This window comes from Miscanthus floridulus, chromosome 17, assembly GCF_019320115.1.
Source record: "Miscanthus floridulus cultivar M001 chromosome 17, ASM1932011v1, whole genome shotgun sequence".
NCBI classification, from domain to species: domain Eukaryota; kingdom Viridiplantae; phylum Streptophyta; class Magnoliopsida; order Poales; family Poaceae; genus Miscanthus; species Miscanthus floridulus.
Genome location: NC_089596.1, coordinates 58,223,152 through 58,244,798, shown reverse-complemented (window position 1 = coordinate 58,244,798; position 21,647 = coordinate 58,223,152). Strand labels below are relative to the sequence as shown.

Below are 21,647 nucleotides of genomic sequence, written 5' to 3'. Positions count from 1 at the left end.
GATCAAGTCTCAGGTCTTGGCTGATTTCATGGCTGAATGGACAGATACCCAACTGCCACCCACTCAAATTCAGACGGAGTGCTGGACCCTGTACTTCGATGGATCCCTGATGAAGACCGGGGCAGGCGCGGGTCTGCTCTTCATTTCGCCCCTTGGAGTACACATGCGCTACATGGTGCGGCTCCACTTCACCGCCTCCAACAACGTGGCCGAATACAAGGCCCTCATCAATGGCTTACAAGTCGCCATAGAACTTGGGGCGCGGCGCCTCGACGTCCGAGGCGACTCGCGGCTTGTCATAGATCAAGTGATGAAGGAGTCAAACTGCCTCGACCCCCAAAATGGAGGCTTACTGCAAGTTGGTACGACGCCTAGAAGACAAGTTCGACGATCTCGAGCTAAATCACGTCGCGCGGAAGTACAATGAGGCCACCGACGAGCTAGCAAAAATGGCCTTGGCACGTGCCCCGATCCCCTCGAACGTCTTCGCCAGAGACCTCCACAAACCTTCCATTGGATACACCTCGGCAACAGAGGAGGGCCCACCTGAGGAACCCGCGGCGAAGCTCGACGCCCCGTCTGCTGCCGAGACCCCCTCGACCAAGCCCGAGGTCATGGAAGTCAACGCCGAGCCTCCACAGACTGATTAGGACGCAGATTGGCGAGTCCCGTTCCTCGATTGGCTTGATCGGGGGGAGCTTCCTAACGACAGAACCGAAGCGCGACGGCTTGCGCGGCGAGCCAAGACCTACGCCCTCTACAACGACGAATTGTACATGCGAAGTCCCTCAGGTGTCCTCCAATGGTGTATCAGTTCCGAAGCGAGCCAAGCCCTGCTTTGGGACTTACACGCAGGTGCCTGCGGGCACCATGTGGTGCCTCGGACGCTCGTAGGGAACGCTTTTCGCTAGGGGTTCTACTGGCCGACGGCAGTCGCTGACGCTACCAAGCTGGTACGCTCCTGCGAAGGATGCCAGTACTATGCTCGGCAGACACATCTCCCGGCCCTAGCCCTGCAAACCATCCCCATCACGTGGCCATTCGCTATGTGGGGGCTCGACATGGTCGGGCCTCTGCAAAAGGCCCCCCGGGGGCTTCACCCATCTATTGGTATCAATCGACAAGTTCTCCAAATGGATCGAGGCTCGTCCGATCAATCGAATCAAATCCGAGCAGGCAGTGCTGTTCTTCACTGACATCATCCACAGGTTTGGGGTCCCCAACACCATCATCATCGACAACGGGACGCAGTTCACCGGCAAAAGGTTCCTGACGTTTTGCGACGACCACCACATCCGTGTGGCCTGGTCGGCCATAGGACACCCAAGGACCAACGGCCAAGTAGAGCATGCCAACGGCATGATCCTACAAGGCCTCAAGCCAAGGATTCACAACCGGTTGAAAAAGTTTGGCAAGAAATGGCTCGCTGAGCTCCCGTCAGTCATCTGGAGCCTGAGGAACACTCCGAGCCGAGCCACGGGATTCATGCCTTTCTTCCTAGTCTATGGGGCCGAGGCCGTCCTCCCCACCGACTTGGAATATGGTTCCCGCGGGTGGTCCCTCGTTCTAGATTGGCGCCGGCTGCTCCACGGCACCAGCGTCCTCGGTGTCCACCACCTCCCGCGCTCGGGAGGTATCGTCGGAAGAGATCGGATAGACCTCCGCCTCCCGGGTGCTCTCTCGTAACAACAGCGGCCCCTAAGCCAAGGGCGCCACCGAGGCCTCCGCCGCCTTCATCTCCGTCTCCTAGACGGATGGCCCCGCCGCCATTATAATGGCCGTGGTGATCTCGGGGGCTCCAGCCTCCGCCATCATGGCCTCAGAGGATGCAGAAACATTGGCCGTGGCCACTGTGGTCTCGGCGGCCTTGGGCGCCCTGTCCTCCGTCGCCTCAGCCTCGGAGACCCCGGGGGCCTTGGCAACCAAGGGCACGCCGGCCCCATCCGACTCGTGAGCCTCGCCCCCATAGGATGGGAGCGATCCCTCTCTCGTCGGTGTAGGGGCCGCCTCGGCAGCCCCTCCTTGGATGGCCAGTTCTTTCAGGTCAACCCTCGCCGACGCCACACCGCGGTGGATGGCGACTTGTGCCTCCACCACCCAGTGGGCGGAGGAGCCGGGGCTCGCCTTAAGCGCCTTAAGGGGCACCAAGAGAAGGTCGTCCATAGGCCGCTTCCGACTAAGGAAAATTAACCTACAAGGTCAGCGCAAAACCGAAAAAGCGACTGGAAGGCACCATGACCCTGCCAAGAATACACTTGCCTTGAATGGGGCGGCCCCCGCTTCGCCACGGCAAACCTCATCCGCAGCGGCGGAGGCGGCGACAGAGGCATCGCCTCCGTATCCATCGGCGTCGGTCGGTCTTCAGCGGACCCCGGCGCCCCTTCAGTCCTCTGCAGGGGCGGTGGCGTCACCTCCACCGCCACCTGCTCCACCACGGCCGTCGAGCCTACCGGGCTGACGGCGTGTTTGCCTAACGCCCGCGCCTTGGGCGTGTCGGCCTTGGCCCCGGAGCGGGCAACCGCCGGCCCTGGGTCCGCTTCTCCTCCCCTTCTCGGGGGTGCCGGGCTGCTTGCCGACACCCCGGGCGCCACCTCCACGACGTCAGGAAGGTGGTCCAGGGGACCTCGCCCTCCCTCGCCCTTGTCGTTCCCGTCCGAGGCCTTCGTCGACAACGACGTCGACGGGGATTCCTCCAGCGGGAGACCGTCCTTCCGTTGTTGATGGCGGCGCTTATCCAGCTCCTCGCACGCGAGGATGTGCTTCGTGCGCTTCGCCGCCTTGGTGTCCTTTCGCCTCTTCTGCGCATCGGCGTGAGCGCGGTTGATCGCCCGCCGCCCCGCGTCCTCGGGAACGGGCGGTGGAGAGGAGCGCACGTCCCTCATCCCCTGAAGGAACGACAAACGCGCATGAGGAAACAAGGGGTAAGGGGAGACTGAGGAGGCTGGCGAGGCTACAGTGGCACATGACTTACCAGCGAAAGGAACCCCCGCGACGGCCGCATCACGATAGGGGTCAAGTTGCCGCCCCTCAGCTTTGCCTCTACCGTCTCCCCCACCCAACGAAGAATTTCCTCGTCGAAAAGGGCGGAGGAGGACATCCGGGTGCCCTCAATGGGCTCACCTGGCTTCATCTCGAACAGCCGCCGCCGCCGAGCCATCAGCGGCAGCACCCTTCGGCGGAGGGAAGGCAGCCACGACCATAGCCACGGTGAGGCCATGGCCCCGCAGCCTCGCCAGCCCCTCCAGGAGCGGCTCCAGCTTGGGCTGGTCGACCTTCGGGACACCCCACTTCCATTTCTCCGGGCAACTCCCCACAATCCGCCCGGTGTAGGGGGAAAGCCCTCCGTCGTCGTTGCGGAGGTAAAACCAACTTGTGTACCACCGGCGGTTGGAGGACGTGAGTTGGGCCGGGATGTAGAGGTGCAGGCGGTCCTGACGCACTTGGAGAGTGCAGCCTCCGGTCCACGCCGCCTTCCTCTTACCCGACGTGCCTATCGGCTTGGTAGTATGCCCCACCCGGAACAGATGGAGCCACAACTCTCAATGGGGAGCGATCCCTAAATACCCCTCGCAGACAGCAACAAAGATAGCCGCCTGAGCGATGGAGTTGGGGTTAAAATTGTGGAGCTCCACGCCATAGTAGTGCGGGAGCGCCCGCATGAACCGGTCCACCGGGACACCGAGGCCACGCTCGTGGAAGGAGACGAAGCTTACGACGTAGCCGTCGCGAGGCCTCGGCTCCGGCTCGCCGTACGGAGCAATCCACTCCGGCCTAGTGGGGTCTATCACCGGGCGGAGGAGTCCACCGTCGACAAGCGACTAGAGCATCTCCTCGGTGACATCCGACGGATCCTAGGGGTCCGCCTCGACAACAACGATGTCGCCGGCCATGGGTGCGATGGAGGAATCGAGGTCGACGATGAGTTTTTTCTCTCTCTCCCACGCTCTCGCTTTTTTCTCGTTGTCTCCCTAGGCTCGCTCTTCTCTCCTCTCCTTCCCGACACCCGCTGCGCTAGCGACGGCACGATGAAGATGGTGCTGATGCAGGCAAGGTAAGACGAGGAGGGGCGAGACTCCTCGAGTATTTATGCAGGGAGGAGGCAAAACGAACGGGCGATGAAATCGAGGAGGTTTTTCCCGTCCGGCGCAGTTAACCATGAGCCGATTTCGTCGGCCCACACGCCCACGTCTCCCGCATTAAATGCGAGGACGGTTACGTCCCATCCACCACGTCACGCTCGGCCACTACGACAGCAGGCGTCGTTTCGACTCCCCATGAAACCGCCTCAAAAGGCGTGCCGCCCGTGCCGAGCCAATAGGGAAGATATTCCCTGCGGCCTATTCCTTTCGTATGAAGGAACCGGGCTCTGAACCTATTACGATCCAGGGGTTCGAAGGCTGGGCCCCAAAGGGTTTCGACAGCCGCCCCAGGATAACAGAGTCAGGGACAACCACGGGCGAGCCCATATGGGGCCGAGGCCCAAGCAAGCGAAATGCTTGGGACGCCCAAAGTTGTGTCCGAGACCGGAGGAAAGTCTCCGAATGGGATCCCACCGTAGGGAGGCACCGAGCCACCGAGGCCCACCGAACGGCCTTGGCACCCACTAGAGATATCCTCTGGTACTCTTGAAGTGTGTCTCTAGACCGCTAGCTATCCCCTAGCGAACGGGGTACGGGCCTCCACTCGGACTACCCGATAACAGCTCACCAGAAGTGCCACCGCTCGTGCCCATCGAGGGTAGCGAGGCACATTCCACCCCTCCTTCCGAGCAAAAAGGAAGCGTGAGGGTCGTACAAAAAGACAGGGGAGTTCTTGACGGCCCTCTCACCCTGTGCAGAGGCTAGGGGGCTCTTCCTGCAAATACGCCGAGACCCCACAACTCGGGCTCGCGCCCAAAAGGGGCCTCGGCAAACAAACCCTCACGCGTGAGGGGCGTATAAAAAGTCAGGAGAACTCCCGACAGCCCTCTCGCTCCGCACAGAGGCTAGGGGCTCTTCCTGCAACCTTGCCGAGACTAGAATGGGCTCGGCAAACAAACCCTCCGTCCGAACGAAAAGGATATGTGAGGGGCGGATGAAAAAGTCAGGGGACCCCCGACCGCCCTCTTGCTCCAGGCGGAGGCTCGGGGGCTCCTCTTGCACCTGAAGACCAAGACAAATGGTCCAAGCCCACGCTAGAGGTTTCATTACAAAACACGATAAAGGGCACCGAGCCCGTTACGGTCCAGGGGTTCGAAGGCTGGGCCTCCAAGAGGTTTCGACAGCCACCCCAGGGCAACAGAGTCAGGGATGACTTCGGGGCGAGCCTACGAATGGCCCAGGCCCGAGAGAACAGTCGCTCGGGGCGTCCTAAGTCGTGTCCGAGATCGGCAGGGAAGTATCCGAATGGGATCCCACTGTAGGGAGGCACCGAGCCACCGAGGCCCAGCGAACGGCCTCGGCACCCACTAGAGAAACCCTCTGGTACTATTGGAGTGCGTCTCTGGACCGCTAGCCGTCCCCTAGCGAACGGGGCTCGGGCCTCCACTCGGACTACCCGATAACAGCTCACCGGAAGTGTCCACGCTCGCGCCCATCGAGGGTAGCCTGGCACATTCCACCCCTCCTTCTGAGCGAAAGGAAGCGTGAGGGTCATACCCAAAGTCAGGGGGGCCCCTAGCGAACCTCTCGCTCCGTGCGGAGACTAGAAGGCATTTTCCTACAGCCTCGCCGAGACCCCCGCAACCCGAACTTGCGCTTATGGGCTCGGCAAATGCAATAAGAACTACTCGCTCAAACGTGAAAATGGAGAAAGCCCCTGGAGGAGTAACTTCACTCCTCCAGGGGCTCGGGGGCTACACCCGGCGGGTGCGCTCGCGTGCACCCATCGGAACCTCAAAAAACAAACCCCAATTCCTACGGAGCAGGTATAAACCCAGCCGCGGCAAACCCTCAGGGAGAGTGCACGCACTCCCCCCGAGGCTCGGGGGCTACTGTCGGGTACCTTAGAACGGGGTACCCCAAGCAAACATCAAATGGGTCGCTAAAGTCCCATCTAAAAAATAAAGCTAGAAGGTAAGCCGTGGGCCCCTCACCTACCACGACCGGACCCACTGGGTCCTCCTCCTCCTCACCTCGAGCCTCGAGCAGGAGGTCTCGGCATCCTGACATAAACTCCATCTCGCACGAGGCTCCTCGGGGAAGGCCTCGGCAGGGAGCACCGTCTCCGCCTCGCCCGAGGCTCTCCACGGAAGGCCTCGACAGGGGGTGCATTCTCCGTATTGCACGAGGCGTCTCATGCGAGGCCTCGGCAAGGAGCCCGATCTCCGTCTCGCGCGAGGCCTCATTCTCCGTCTCGCGCGAGGCCTCATTCTCCGTCTCGCGCGAGGCCGGGTCGTCAGCAGCCCATCACCCCCCCGCCTCGGCCGACCCTCCAGACAGCGCGTCATGTCTCATTAATGCTTCAACCACTCCCGCAATCTCAGCCGGACAATGGCTCAACGCCACGGAATGGCCGACGGGACCCAAGGTCGCATCAGCGCCATACCGGCCGGGACAGGGCACGGCGGGGATTACTGGCCACTGTGTCCTAACGCTGTGTCCACGATCAGCGCCATACCGGCTGTGACAGGGTACGGCGGGGATTACCGGCCACTGTGTCCTAACGCTGTGCCCACGATCAGCCGCCCACTAGAGGCCTTGGCACTACACACCAAGGTCTCAGCTATCTTGGGGTTCGTGCCCGCCGAGACCCTCCATTGTGGTGCGGCCTCGGTGTCGATCAAGCCTCGGCCTCGCGCACAGTCCGTCCACAGTGGTCTGCACGTCCGCCGCCGCACCCACTCCGAGGCTGTCCCGGGGCTCCCACGACGCACAGGATCGGATGGGACGGCCACGCCGCCCCAGTGCTCCAAGGACGGACCACTCCGATGACCACGCCGCCACGGGAATAGACCACAGGGCTCGGACACGCCACCCCTGTTGGCATGACGCCGCATAGTAATACATGTACTGTTCTTGCCCTCCCTTCAACTATAAAAGGAGAGGACTTGGGCCATTTAGAGAGAGAGGAGAACACCTTGTAACACACACACACGCGCACATCCCTACCGCCTGAGAGCAACGCCTCAAGCGGCCCGCACGACACCCTGCCGGGACCTGGGACCAGCTCCCTCTCTCCCTTAGCTTGTAACCCCCTACTACGAGCACTTCGATGCAAGGAATACAAGATCGACCTCTTAGACTGGACGTAGGGCCTCGATTGCCTGAACCAGTATAAACCTTGTGTCTCTTTGCATCACCATCCGGAACCGGGAGCACGCAGAACAAATTCACTGGTTGGTTGAGGACCCCCCGGTCCGAAACACCGACAGTGTTATAAGTTGCAAAGTAGAAACATAGAATGGTGATTATAGAATCAATTTTCATCTTCCACCCTATAAATTTGAGATAGGCTTATATGTGAACTTTGAAAAATGGTGGAATGCCAAATTCCAAGCCAAACAACCTAATTTATTAACTAGATTTCAATTCCTTGAAATGAAAGGATCCAAACGGCCCCTTAGTGGAATGCCTTGATGGATTTATGTAAGGAGCATTTTGCACAAATATGCATATATTTTTTCTATTACGACAATTGAGTAATAATCTAAGGGCAACTATCGCTTCACTTTTTTTTTGGCTCAAATATATAAAATAAAGGGTCTAGATCAAATCTCCTCTCTCTCTCTCTCCATCTTATCCTTCTCTCTTCTTCCTCCGCCCGACCTCGAGGCTCGCCCTCGCTGCCTCCTCCTCCTCGCCCAGCTCCGGTGGCTCCTCCGCCACCCTGCCTAGCTCCGGCGGCTCCTACGCCACCAAATCCGCCTCTAACCACTATGGCCCAACCCTAAATCATCCATCGGATATGCCACCTCCTTGTCACTATCTTGATCTTCGCAGCACCCTACCGCCTCAACCACCGCCACGCTAACCCATTGGATGTCGCCAGGCTATCGTTGTCGCGCTCCTACCCTTGCCCCACCCAAGCGCCTTCCCCCACTTCCCAGCTGGCGGCGTCACTGCTGCCTTGCCCCAGCCGCCCCGCGCTTGCCACCACCACTGGGCCGGCCTTCTCCCCCGACAACCCTTCTAATAAGCCCACCGGATGTAGGTAAGCCTTTGAACCCCCAAACTCAAACCCTAACCTTGCCAGAGTTAGGGAAGAAAACTACATGACATTCTTAGATTGTGCGAAAATTGGAATGAGAGAAAATCTTGAATCACTCGAGTGAAGTTTATCTTTAGAAAAAAAAACAAAAGATGCAGTAGGATACTAGGATGTGTGCGGATTCCTCCTTGTCATAAAGGACTGGTGTTATTTTTCAAAAAAATAAAGGACTGGTGTTCATTCTCCTGCATTGCCGACAGCGCAGAGCTAAAAATATGGATTTGGATTCTCATTAGTGACTGACAATTCGGGGGGAGGGGGGGGAGGGCGGGCACAGATTGATATGGATGGATGGATTGGTCGACGGGTGATTAGTCTCCTTCATTCGCTCGTGGCGGAGTCGATAGATGGATGGATGGAAGGGACTGTAGGGTAGGGTGGCGCTTTGTTAGCCGCACCTTTCTGGTGAAGACGATTAGATGGCCATCGCTGGCCTACCCGTCCATCTGCCTTATGCTATTGCTAACGCTAGCTAATCCCATCGTCGTCGTCTTCCTGATGCGTAGTAGCCATGCCCCATGCATGCATGGATCAGCGCAGAGCCGCAGCGCCGTAGCCGAGCTTAAGTAGATCGCAAGCAATTAAGCAACCAACGGGATCGGAGGTACCAAACCTAAGCACGCACTTGCCGGTACTAGCTAGCTCCTTAGTGCTTGCATTTTAGTTAGTTTGGAGTCTTCTTGACTCTGGAGACTACGAACGCACTGACATTACACTCGATACATAATTAAGTCCATTCAATTTTTCTCAACGGCTTAGAATTTCTTAGTTTCGTAATGGAGAGTCGCGGATCAGATCAAGAGATGATCGGCGTACGACGTTTTCAGTCATGTTTCTCTGCTTTAGTTCCGTACCAAAATAAAGAAGCTTTTATTTAGAGAAGAGAGATGATGAAAGAGGGTGCTTGCTTGTTGACGGCCATTTTTGTTGTTAACGCGCCTCCTGATTAGCACATACATAAGGATCGGCTTTTTTGCGGTCCATAATTCCATATGATTGACTTTGTGAAGTGTGTGTTGTTGCTCACCTAACGGAAAACTGCAGCGGAACCAACTGGATCGTGTCCCTCTCATCTTTTTTGACTGACTGCATGCCATCTAATCAGAATGTTTTCTCTGACTCTGAGCAACTTACTAGACACCCTTCACAAGGAATTCTGAATCGTTGCTACTTAACCGCAATCTTAACGAGTCTTTATGAGGCAGAGGAGGACGGTACAGTCTCCTCTTGCACACTGAAAGTGACATTTATAGACGTTCATATATCTTCAGTTCACGGACACTACCATGCAAAAAGACTACAAGTGGGCACGCTGGGCCTCCCCTACCACTACCAGTGAACTTCGAGAGGCACATTCATGGATGGACAAGACCACTATACCTAACAAATTGTTGTCTTTTACTCTCTCTCTCTCTCTCTCTCTCTCTCTCTCTCTCTCTCTCTCTCTCTCTCTCTCTCTACCACTATACCTAACAAATTGTTGTCTTTTACTCTCTCTCTCTCTCTCTCTCTCTCTCTGACAGGTTTGGATTGGATCCACACGTCATGCTGTATACACATGTTGTTTAAGGCTTTTGATCAACTCCTCTTAAGAAAAATATTGACACTCAATTCCCCCATATCTGAGAGGGAGTACTCTCTCCATCTAAAATAAAATCAGGGAGTGTTCGGCTGTCATTATAAGCCGGCTTATAAGCCATGGTATAATATTTTTCTCTCCCAACAAATCAGCCGTACAAATCAGCACAAGCGGCTTTACGAGCGGCCGAACAAAGCCTGACTTCTAAAGTTATTCTAAGTCAAACATTTTTAGGTTCGACTGAAATTATCAAAAAGAGGACCAATGAGCGCCAATGTTTATGACAATACATTGTTGTTATTAGATACACCATGAAATATATCTTCATAATATCTTGTTTGATGTCATAAATAATGTTAGTGTTCTTTTCTATAAAGCCAGTCAAACTTAAAGTAGTCTGGCTCAGGACAACGTTGCTGATTTATTTTGGGATAGAGTGAGTAGTACATAACAAGGAGTAGGCGTGTTCTACTATACATAGAAACATTTACATTGATAACTTGACCATGAGTTTCAGTTTTAGACATTTAAGTGCAAGTTATATCTATACAGAGACAAAGCTTCATTATCCCTTCTTTTCCATGGACCATGAAGGGTATCTAACTGTAGCAATAGTACAGTACAGATGTGTTATGCGTGAAGTTTTCCCATGGACCATGAGGAGTAAGGTGCAAGGTTACCACACGATCAGCAATCGACTTATGTCAATGAACCTTTATTAGTAGCCAGACCCATCACCCATATATGCATGCATGTGGATGTATGCATGCATATTGTTTGGTTGGCGGCCAATTCATAGTGTGTACTACATAGGACATGGATTGAAGGCAAAACAAGAGAATAATGCATCGGCAATGAACCTATTGCCTAGTAACCATTTTTGCAGCATGAGTCGGACATTATTAATTCAATACGGAGGCCGGAAGAAAACTAATTTTGTTTCTACCTATATGTTTATATAATAAAATAACCAGGATCACGAATGAACTGAATTCTTTTTCTTGCGATGAACAAAAACCATCGTTTTTCTATGATGACCGACAACCATCGCTCACAGGGGCTTTTGTGCAAAAATTCCTGGAAATGTCTGCATCTAACTTGTACAAAAAACACCATTTCATTTTCTTTGGTGATGAATAAAACTATTTTTTTCTCGTGATGAAATACATATAGAAAAAATTTTCCTAGGTTTTGGAGAATAAATAAATAGACATAATCAGTGGCGGAGGCACAGGGTATGCCAGGTATGCACTGGCATACCCTGCAGCACCGATGAATATACTATTATATACTGTATATATATTTGCATTTGTATTTATGTAAAAGAAAAAAGAAAAAAAAACTTACCTGGAAGGCTGGAATGCATCACGCCACCACGAAAAGGCCCACTTGAGGCAGAGGCACCCCACGCGGCCCATGCATCCATGCAAACCGTGCTGGGCTGCTGGCTGCTACGGTAGGCGGTAGTAGAATAGAACAAATTTCACTTGAGGCTGGAATGCATCACGTCACGGACGGGCGGAGCCAGAGACGTGGTCACGGCGCCGGACCACGCAGCAAAGAAGGCGTTCACGGACGGGCGGAGCCAGAGACACGTAACTTCCCCTAATCTAATCTGGATAGTAGGTGACGGACAGGAGGAGCCAGAGACGCGGTCACGGCGCCGGCGCCGCCGGACACCCTGACGGCAGAGTCACACAAACGCGGACATGCGGTGAGTACGACTACGCCACACTTTCCCAGTTCCTGATCTAATCTCTTGTGTTATTTGCTAACATTACAATAATAGATTGTTTCATTATTTAGCATCGTGTTTTTCTAATATTCGTGCAGTTACAAAGAGAACCTCCGACCTCGTGTCCTGTTTGGCCTACGCGCTGCCCTACGGGCTCCGGCGGCACCGGCCACCGACGACATCTAGGCGAATTAGTGATCACAATTGTTCTGGTGAGATTTAATCTTTGTTCTTCGGCTTTTTAAAAAAATTCATGTGTACTTTAATTGCTAATTGCTTAGCGCTAAAATTATAGAATCATCTATCACGCGGCGAGGTGGAGGATTTTTCTCAACATCAGAGTCGATCTTGATTGATCTTTTATTCAGTACTCATATCATGTGAGTGATCCATAATCGCATCTGAGAGTTCAATCATGCAAGCGTAATTTATTTAATTATTTGGCATTGTGTTCTTTGTAATATTTATGCAGTTATGAAGAGAAACGGGACATTACATCTCTTTTTCAGAGGCATGCAACAAAGAAGAAGGCTACGGCAGCTACTGCAACTTCTAATCCTGATCCGATTGAACCTGTGGTGGAAGAGCAGATTCATGAGAGAGTAGTTGAGGAAATTGTAAATCCTATGCCACCGCCACAACCGTCTTCACTGCCACGAGTTTATGACACCAATCGCCTTCCACATGATCCAAGTGAAAGACATCCTATTCTAAAATATCCTGTTAATGATCAAGATGCAATTCGAAGAGCATATATTATTAAAGGTCCATTCAAACCTTTTGCACATGATTTTCCAAAAAGAAAGATTTCAGATAGGGATCGGGGATTCAACTATTGTTGGATGTATAATAATGATTGGCTTGAGTATAGTATTAAGAAGGATGCTGTGTTTTGCTTCATATGTTATTTGTTCAAGAAGGGTACTGGGTCAGACACATTTACTGTTGATGGCTGGAAGAATTGGAATATAGGAGAGAAAACACTTCGCAAACATATGGGTTCTAAGGCACATATTGCAGCTCAAGAGAGATACATTGGCTTTAAAAATCCCAAGGTAGCAATTGATTATAATATTGAGAAGTGGAGTGATGATGATCTTCATCTTTATAAGAAAAGGTTGACTTATTCACTTAGGTGTATCAAGTTTCTTTTGCATCAAGGGTTGGCGTTTCGTGGACATGATGAAAGTGAAGAATCTAGCAACAGAGGGAACTTCATTGAACTTTTAAAATTTCTTGCCGGAAATAGTGGAAGTATGTTTTGGACAATGCTCCAGGTAACTGTACTTTAACTAGCCCAGACATACAAAAGCAAATTATTCACTGTTATGCCCTAAAAACTAGAAAGAAAATAATTGAAGAACTTGGTGATGAGCCCTATGTAATTTTAGCTGATGAGTCTAGTGATATATCACATAAAGAACAACTAGCTCTTTGCTTGCGTTATGTTGATAAATTGGGAAGGCCATGCGAGCATTTTATTAGAGTTGTTCATGTAGATGATACTACCTCTTTATCACTTAAGGATGCAATTGAAGCTTTACTTGTTAGTCATGGTTTGACTATGACTCAAATCCGTGGTCAAAGATATGATGGGGCTAGCAACATGAAAGGAGATATTAAAGGGTTGAAACCATTGATCATGCAAGAATCACCTTCTGCTTATTATATTCATTGTTTTGCTTATCAACTCCAATTGGTTCTTGTTGCTGTTGCCAAGGGAAATACTGATTGCAAGACTTTTTTTGATCAAATATCTATCTTGTTGAATATTGTTGGAGTTTCCTGTAAGCGTCATGACATGCTTAGAAATGCTAGGCTTGAGAATGTCAAGAAAGCACTTGACTGTGGTGAAGTTGAATCTGGAACTGGATTACATCAAGAGATGGGTTTGCCTAGGCCTGGAGATACTCGATGGGGATCTCATTACAAAACTGTATGCAACATCATTACTATGTATGAAGCAATCCATGATGTCCTGGTTGATCTTGGGGATGATCCTGCATATAAGGATGATTGGACCAAAATACATTTTGTGACTGGAGCGTTTGAGAACTTTGAGTTTGTTTTCTTTGCACACTTAATGTATATTATTTTTGGATATACAAATGAGTTATCTGAGTGTTTGCAAAGAAGGGACCAAGATATTCTTAATACAATATCACTTGTTAATGTGGCAAAGAAAAGAATGCAAAAATTGAGGTCTGATGGTTAGGATAATTTTCTTGAGAAGGTCACTTCATTTTGCGATAAACATGGTGTTGAAGTTCCTGCTATGGATGGTTATTATGTTCCTTATGGAAAATCAGCAAGGAAAGCTCGTGCCCAAAAGCAAACCAATGATGACCATTTTAGAAGAGAAGTATATATTGGTGTCATTGATCAAATAAGTCAAGAACTTGATAATCGGTTTGATGAGATTAATATGGAGTTATTGTCTTGTATGTCGGCCTTCAGTCCTTCCAAGTCATTTGCTTCTTTTGATGCACAGAAGCTACGTAGACTAGCTGAGTTCTACCCAAAGGAGTTCTCAAATAATAATTTGCTCAAACTTGAGTTGCAGCTAGATAATTATATTGATGACACGAGACATGATGATAGTTTCAAAGGTCTAGACAATATTGTTGATCTCTCAGTTAAGCTTGTTGAAACAAAGAGGCACAAAGTGTACGATATGGTTTATGAGCTCCTCAAATTGGTATTGTTTCTTGGCAACGGTAAGTGTTGAAAGGGTATTTTCTGCAATGGTTTTTGTGAAAACAAAGTTAAGAAATAAGATGGGAGATAGTCTTCTGGATGACTGTCTAGTCACTTTCATTGAGCTGGATATTTTCTTTGAAGTTGATGAAGATGATATAATCAATACATTTATGTCCCTTCGAAAGCGTCGAATAAAATAGTCACAAAAATAGCATTGTAAGTCTCTGGTTCTCTTTTATGCCTTATTTCAATTATTGATATGGCTTTTGAACTATTTATACTATACTTAGTGGATGATTTGAACTTAATCCATGAATTTAAGCCTTATTGTGTTATTTAGTGCATATATATCGAATCATGTTGTCAATTTTACAATTATTATCGAATTGCTGAAATGGATTTACCGAATTGTATATGAAATTTTTTTGGCGGCATACCCTAAGACAAAATCCTAGATTCACCACTAGACATAATCTTCCCTGAACAACATTATCAGAGAAATGTTTTCAGTAAGCAACACGTACTCCTTATTAACCGTTGTTTCTAACTCACAAGCTAGTGTTCCCAAGCAGAGTTGGAGGACGGTCTGAAACTGTGACAGTGACCTTCAGACATTCATCTTCGATGGCGATACTGCCATCGATCTGTCAGTCCAGCTGACTTTCGCGTGCCCTTAAATCTGTCTTTGATCCGCTTTTTTTCACTTGAAATAGTATTTTTCTCTCATATATTCTTCCAGATTCATTCAGATTCCTCCAAAATTCCTCCAACCGGCCCCATTCGGTTAGAGGAATTTTGGAGAAATCTGGAGGAATCTACATAAATCTGGAGGAATCTGTGAGAGGAAAACACTATTCCGGATGAAAAAAAAGCGGATCAAGCCGGGTTTAAGGGCACGCGAACGGGGGTCGCGTGCCCTTAAACCCGGCTTGATCCGCTTCTTTTTTCATCCGGAACAGTGTTTTCCTCTCACAGATTCTTCCAGATTCATCCAGATTCCTCCAACCGAAGGTCAGCTGGACTGACAGATCGCTACTGGCTTGCAAATAGACAACGGCACTGTACGTGGCCATCGCGTCACTGGCTACCAGCAATTAGCCTGTTCGGCAGGCCGTAAACGATCGTATACGATCGTGGATTATAAGTTAGAACAATATTTTTCTCTCATACCAAACCAACCAGTAGTAAATAATCCACGATCCAGCCCAGCCAACCGAATAGGCTCAATGTTCTTGAAGAAGCACATTGATGGATGGACAGGACCAGCCTACCTAATAAGTTGCTCTGTTCTATTCTCATTTTGGTCAGCTTTGGATTGGATCGACACAATATGCAATTATGCAGGGAGGTGGTTTACGGCCTTGGGTCTTATACTAGGAAAATGTACGTGTGGAGCGGTTTGAGATGCACCGGTGCTGGGTTTGGTGTACAAAAGCGCCATGATGCATGGCGAACTTGACCTGCAAAAAATACTGTAACTTTTTTTAATGAACCGAAATACATGTACAGGAGGTGTAGATAGTTAAGAGTTGTAACCTAGTTTAATATGACCTAAGTGAAGTTTTGTTTACTAGTTAAAAAAAAATATTCTCATGATTGTTTGCAGCATTTTATTATTTTGTGGTTCATTTAACCTTAGTTGCTTTGAACATGTGGTATAATACCATCTCTCACAACAATTTCTCAGTTAAAATCATAACTTGTGTCGAGGGAATTTAAAAGAAAATATAAATTTCAGAGGCAGTGGAGTCCCTGTTTTATAAATTCGGGTAGGAGTTAGATGAAATGAAAATTTGATTAATAGGTTAAGTGGATAAATAAAACATATAGTTTGCAGAAGTAAAACGTCACCTTTGTATCTAGGAAATTTGGAAGATCTTGCCTAAAGTGGAAGACCATAAATCCATAATCAGCAACAACCTATATGGTATATCATATCAATCTCAACTAGGAAGACCCATGCATGCTTACTCTACCTAGTCATAAAGACAAATGGATGGTTTGGTTGGTAGCTTTTTTTTTTTAATTACATACAAGACACTGCCTTATGGAGTATGTTGAAATAAGAAGACAAAATGAATGCATGATGAAGAGATAATGTTCTTGGGAACCATTTGTAAGGGGATCCATTAATCTAAAGTGATGGGTGATATTTTCCCGTGTCACTATTGATAGTCACTAGTAACTAGTCGTGAACACACTGCTAAAGGTTCTTTAATGATGCGTCACAACAACCTTTTTAGCTATTTGCGCGTCACCTTTGTTTTTCATGTCTGCTATGCAAATGAAAATAATATATATTTCATTATATTGCCACATTCGAACAAAATGCATTCCAAAGAAAAATGAGGAGACAATTTGGGGTTGATTTTTCAGATATACTCAAACGCAAGCGACTACAATTTTGTTTACGATACGCCCGCGCCTGCTCCCTGCCGAAGAGAAAGAAGACAGCGGCAAGGACGGAGATGGAGACCTTGCCGACGTTAGGGTTCCAGCATCTCTCGCTCCCGCGCTCTCCCTCTCTTCTTCTCCGAGCATAGAAAGGGGTTCGGGAGGAGGCAGGCCGGCCAGGCGGTGGGGACAACGGGAGGGTGGCTTAGGGTTCTGGCGGCGGGGAGGCGGCTGGGCCAGATCGGGGCAGGGGTGTCCATGGCCTGATCTCGCTGTGGAAGAAGGAGGATGGAAAGTGAAGAAGGCGGCCACCGCGGGGGCGCTAGGGTTTCGCTCGAGCTCTGCAGCCGCTGAGCTCCTGCGAAACCCTAGCCCGCTGCGGTGGGGCAGTGGAGCCGCGGAGCTTCGGTGAAACCCTAGCCCGACGCGGTGGGGCAGTGGGCAGTGGTGGGGGCGAGGACGAGGAGGAGGGCACATCCGCTGGCGAGGCAGGCGGGAGTGGGGCGTGAGGAGGAAGAAGACGCGGGTAGGACGCGAGGAGGAGGAAGAAGGCGAGGCCACCAATGAGGCAGGTGGGGGTGGGGCGCGAGGTTGAAGATGACTGATGATTTGCTATCAATCACCTGTACAGGAGACACACCCTTATCTTTTTCCCCTCATATCTTAAAAGTTAAAGTAATTTAGACTCAAAACCAAATTGTGCAGAGATTAAAACAAGAAGTTCCTACAAATGAGGTTTTTATCTTTGACTTCCTCATTTTCATGTTTTTATCTTTAACTTCCTCGCATCGATGGATGTTTTCTCTGTATGTATATACTGGAACTGCAAGTAATTTTGTTTTTCAGATTCCACGTGTTGGTTCAATACTCTGTTTTCACCACGGCTGTTGGTTTTCATTTGGATGTGTCTTCTCAATTACAACGCAACTATGCAGGATGCCTATCTCATTTGCGACTGGAGCATCGGCGTGTAACAATTTGGTTGTTTCGCAAAACTCGTTTGTCAGAGGACCGGAAAGGAATCATTTTTTAGTAAAAAAAAAAAGATTGATGATGCACTTGTCAATTTGGCCAGCTAATTAAAGTTCTCTCTACTTTACGACTCGGATGCCCACTTGCATGCAACATTCTTGACGCCATTATGCATGTCGTACCCTTTCTGATGAAGGTATTGCAAGGCTTCATCAGCTCCAAGCCTCCAATGTTCTGTATTCGCTGTGACACTTTAAAGTTGTTCGGTGGGTGGTGCTCGACAGTGTATATATCGAGTCTGTTAGTTGTGCTTTCTGTTAGTTGCTAGGGAGAGTTGTTCGTTTCAGTTGTTAGCTGGGTCTCCGTTGAGTTGCTAATTGAGTTACTGACAAGTTGGTTCGGTGTAGTTTACATGAGCAAGTAGTGGCTGAAGTTGTTAGCTGTTGGTGATTTGCCAAAATTGTATGGGATGAGTTATACACTCTCCTTTATTGTGTAGTTCTTAGGTCCGATTTCCACTCAAAAACTCAGACCCACACTAATTATTTTATTTTTCTTCCTCCAACACAAACCATAGCAAATGTTTTTCTGTTCCTTCAAAAAGAACAATGAAGAAGCTTCCACCTCTATCTCCCTCTGTCAACCTGTTTGCTTCTGGATGTTACTACTTTCTTGGAACATGAAAGGACGATGATACAAGCAGCAGCCGGCGCTACTTCGGCCTGATGCAAGAAATACCATCCGTATGGGCTGAATTTTTTATTTTTTACCCATTTTTTTTGAAAATTTTTCACAAATATGTCCCTGAAGGAAAGATTTCAAAATCTGGACCCTTAGCTCGGCACCATCGTTGCTGACGCCGAGCTTACACGTCTTGGCGCTCTTGGGCTCGAAACCAACATGGCAGAGACATGACAGGAAGCTCGGCGCCAGTCACCATGACACCAAGCTCGGCACCGTAGCTCCTGGCGCCGAGCTCGGCACCGTAGCTCCTGGCGTCGAGCTCGGCGCCAGGGTGACTAGCGCCGAGCTTGTGTTTTAACCCCAGCCACAACCTTCCTGCCTGAGCCTTCTTCCTCTTCTTTCTCCTCCCTCTCGGGTTTTTTCTCTCCCCACTTCGCCCTACTTCACGAATCGACATATTGGACCTTGGAAACTTTGATTTGATCCGTAGATCTTCGAGAGCAAGGTATCCTCGCTCCCCTCCTAGTTTTTTTTTCGCATCGATTCGGTATATATTAGTCGGATTTTTCAACCTAAGAATCGTCATTACTTAGGGTTTCATGCAATTTTTAATATTTGTATTAAACCTAGGTAACCGCAGCGCATGTTGTTATGTTTTATGGGTTCATTGTTTTGCATAACATTGGAAACCCTAGGTTTAGGGTTTAATGTTAATTGTTTTCGGTTCTTAGAACGAAATTGGTTGTATTGTAGTTATGGTTCTCATTGGTATTAATTTGTGATGTTTTGATTTTTGTTTGTTATCCGTTTTGTTAGATGCAAAAAATGTATCGGGAAGAGTTTTTACGAAAACGGGGTCGTCCTAGAGAATTATACCCCGACGCGTCTAGCAAAGATGCCCCTGTCCCTCTTGACCTCCCTGTCTCTAACTATGACTGTGGTTTCCTGGCCCACGTGTTTCAATCGAAACATCCGGACACAGCGACGCGTTACTTCTACACATGCAGTCGTTTTAATGTAAGTAATTGTTTCTATTATCTTTTTTTCTTTATTTGTGTAAGTATACTACTAATATTTTGTTGGAATCTCGTTGTGTAGGACCATGAGAGGTGCTTTTTCTTTCAGTGGATTGACGGTGCAGACAAGTTTGACCCTAAGTACCTCCTTTTCGTTGATTGGTTTAGAGGGAGACATCTACGTGAGCACTTCAAGCGGTGGGTTCCACCCCCCCTAACCCCCTACCAATGATGGCTAAGGAGAAGCACCTAGCCGCAGTTAGACAACTCGAGGAACCTGTCGGTATGGGACCCATGGGATACCCCGCAAGGAAGGGAGAAGATCTAGTCTAACTAGGATTCTTCCTATGTAATCTTAGTAGTAGTATTACTCTGTAATCCTACTAGGAACTCTCATTGTAAACCAACTAGGATTCTGACCTCCTAACTATATAAAGGAGGGCAGGGTTCCTAGAGACGGGACAGAGATAACGCAACACTTTACAATCAATCCAACGCAAAGGCTAACGCCGACTGGACGTAGGGCTATTACTCGACCATGGTCGAGGGCCCGAACCAGGATAAATCGACTGTCTCTTGTGTTTACCGTCGAGTTCTGCATACGCCGAAGCCCGAATAAACTGCCCCGGGTACCCCCGTGGCAGGCTATCGATGGTGAAACATCGAGGGTAGCTAATAAGCTAACACCCGAACCAAAAAGCAAAATGGCTGAAAATATGCCTGAGCATACCGGCCGAGAGCAAAAGAACTGAAAAGATGCTTGAGCCCGCCGATGAGGGTAGCTAATAAGCTAACACCCGAACCAAAAAGCAAAATGGCTAAAAATACGCCTGAGAATACCGGCCGAGAGCAAAAGAGCTGAAAAGATGCTTGAGCCCGCCGATGAGGGTAGCTACTAAGCTAACACCCGAACCAAAAAGCAAAATGGCTGAAAATACGCCTGAGCATACCGGCCGAGAGCAAAAGAGCTGAAAAGATGCTTGAGCCCGCCGATGAGGGTAGCTAATAAGCTAATACCCGAACCAAAAAGCAAAATGGCTGAAAATACGCCTGAGCATACCGGCCGAGAGGAAAAGAGCTGAAAAGATGCTTGAGCCCGCCGATGAGGGTAGCTAATAAGCTAACACCCGAACCAAAAAGCAAAATGGCTGAAAATACGCCTGAGCATACCGGTCGAGAGCAAAAGAGCTGAAAAGATGCTTGAGCCCGCCAATGAGGATAGCTAATAAGCTGACACCCGAACCAAAAAGCAAAACGACTCAAATTAAGCCTGAGCAAGACCCTCCAGCTACTTGTTCCAAATAGCAAGAGGCTCGAGGGCCACACTCATAAGATCCCAAGAAGCGCTACACGGTTTCGCTCAGGAAAGCACTCAGACGACGTTCGTACCTACTCGGCAGAACCTAAAGGAACAAGACGAGGCTTCCAGAACTCAACCATGAAGTGCTCGGGGGCTGATTGTCGATCCTAGGATGTTTTTGCAACCAAGGAAAGGACCAAATAATGACCACATCCTGAGTTAAGCCGAAAAGAAGAAGCTGAAGATACTTGAGATCGCCGGTCCTAAGTCTTTTTCAGCACTAACAAGAACACAAAGATCTATACCGAGTTGTTTACATGGCACAAACGAAAGCCAGAAAAGCATTCGACAGATTAAGAAAGTTTGTCAAGACAACGATCTACCTAAACCAAATTGTTTAGAAGACAAAGAAATACAAGCGAAGTTGCTTACAAGTCACAGACGAAAGCCAGACAAGCACTCGTCAAATCAAGAAAGTCTGTCAAAACAACGACCTGCATATACCGAGTTGTTTACACGGCACAAACGAAAGCCATAAAAGCACTCGACAGATCAAGAAGACATCAACAAAAAATAAAGAATCTTCATTCAATCTTTATTCAAAAAAGAAGTTTAGTGTTCTATTACAGAAGCTGGAGCACAAAGGTCAATTACATCAAGCATTGTCATCAGGAGAAGAGATATCAATGTTAAGATTATCAACAATCCTCCTGGCTAAGTCTTCAACCTCGGGCTCCACCTTCTCAACGGCATCCAGGTATTCTTGACTCTCGGCTTCATCAGCAACCTTAGACAAAGGAAACTCCGAAGAAAGAACCCGGACCTGGGCAAGAACATTCCTGGTACACAGTTGGGCGCACCTCTTCACGAACTCCTGGAAACGGGTCGGCACTTGGGGAATAAACTGAGCCCAAGATTGACCATCATCCACTGAAGTCCGGAGAAGACCGGCTACTGACCGAAAGGATTTCCACAAAGCATTCCAGTTCTCAGTAGCCGTCGCCAACTTGCCAGTCAAGGCTTCGATAGTTTTTTGGGCCTGCACAAGATCCCTGTCAGCTCCACGCCTAATCAACTTAG

General features: G+C 49.2%; 2 protein-coding genes across 2 annotated transcripts; both read left to right on the top strand.

Annotated features, from left to right (window-relative positions):
* Positions 1 to 11,475: 11,475 nt before the first annotated feature.
* Positions 11,476 to 13,716, top strand: LOC136515657 (uncharacterized). Its single transcript, XM_066509187.1, has 4 exons — positions 11,476 to 11,480; positions 11,974 to 12,118; positions 12,751 to 12,778; positions 12,893 to 13,716. The coding sequence occupies exons 1-4, from the start codon at positions 11,476 to 11,478 to the stop codon at positions 13,714 to 13,716; spliced, it is 1,002 nt and encodes a 333-aa protein (XP_066365284.1).
* Positions 13,717 to 13,776: 60 nt separating this feature from the next.
* Positions 13,777 to 14,229, top strand: LOC136515656 (uncharacterized). Its single transcript, XM_066509186.1, has one exon. The coding sequence runs from the start codon at positions 13,777 to 13,779 to the stop codon at positions 14,227 to 14,229; it is 453 nt and encodes a 150-aa protein (XP_066365283.1).
* The last annotated feature ends 7,418 nt before the right edge of the window (positions 14,230 to 21,647 follow it).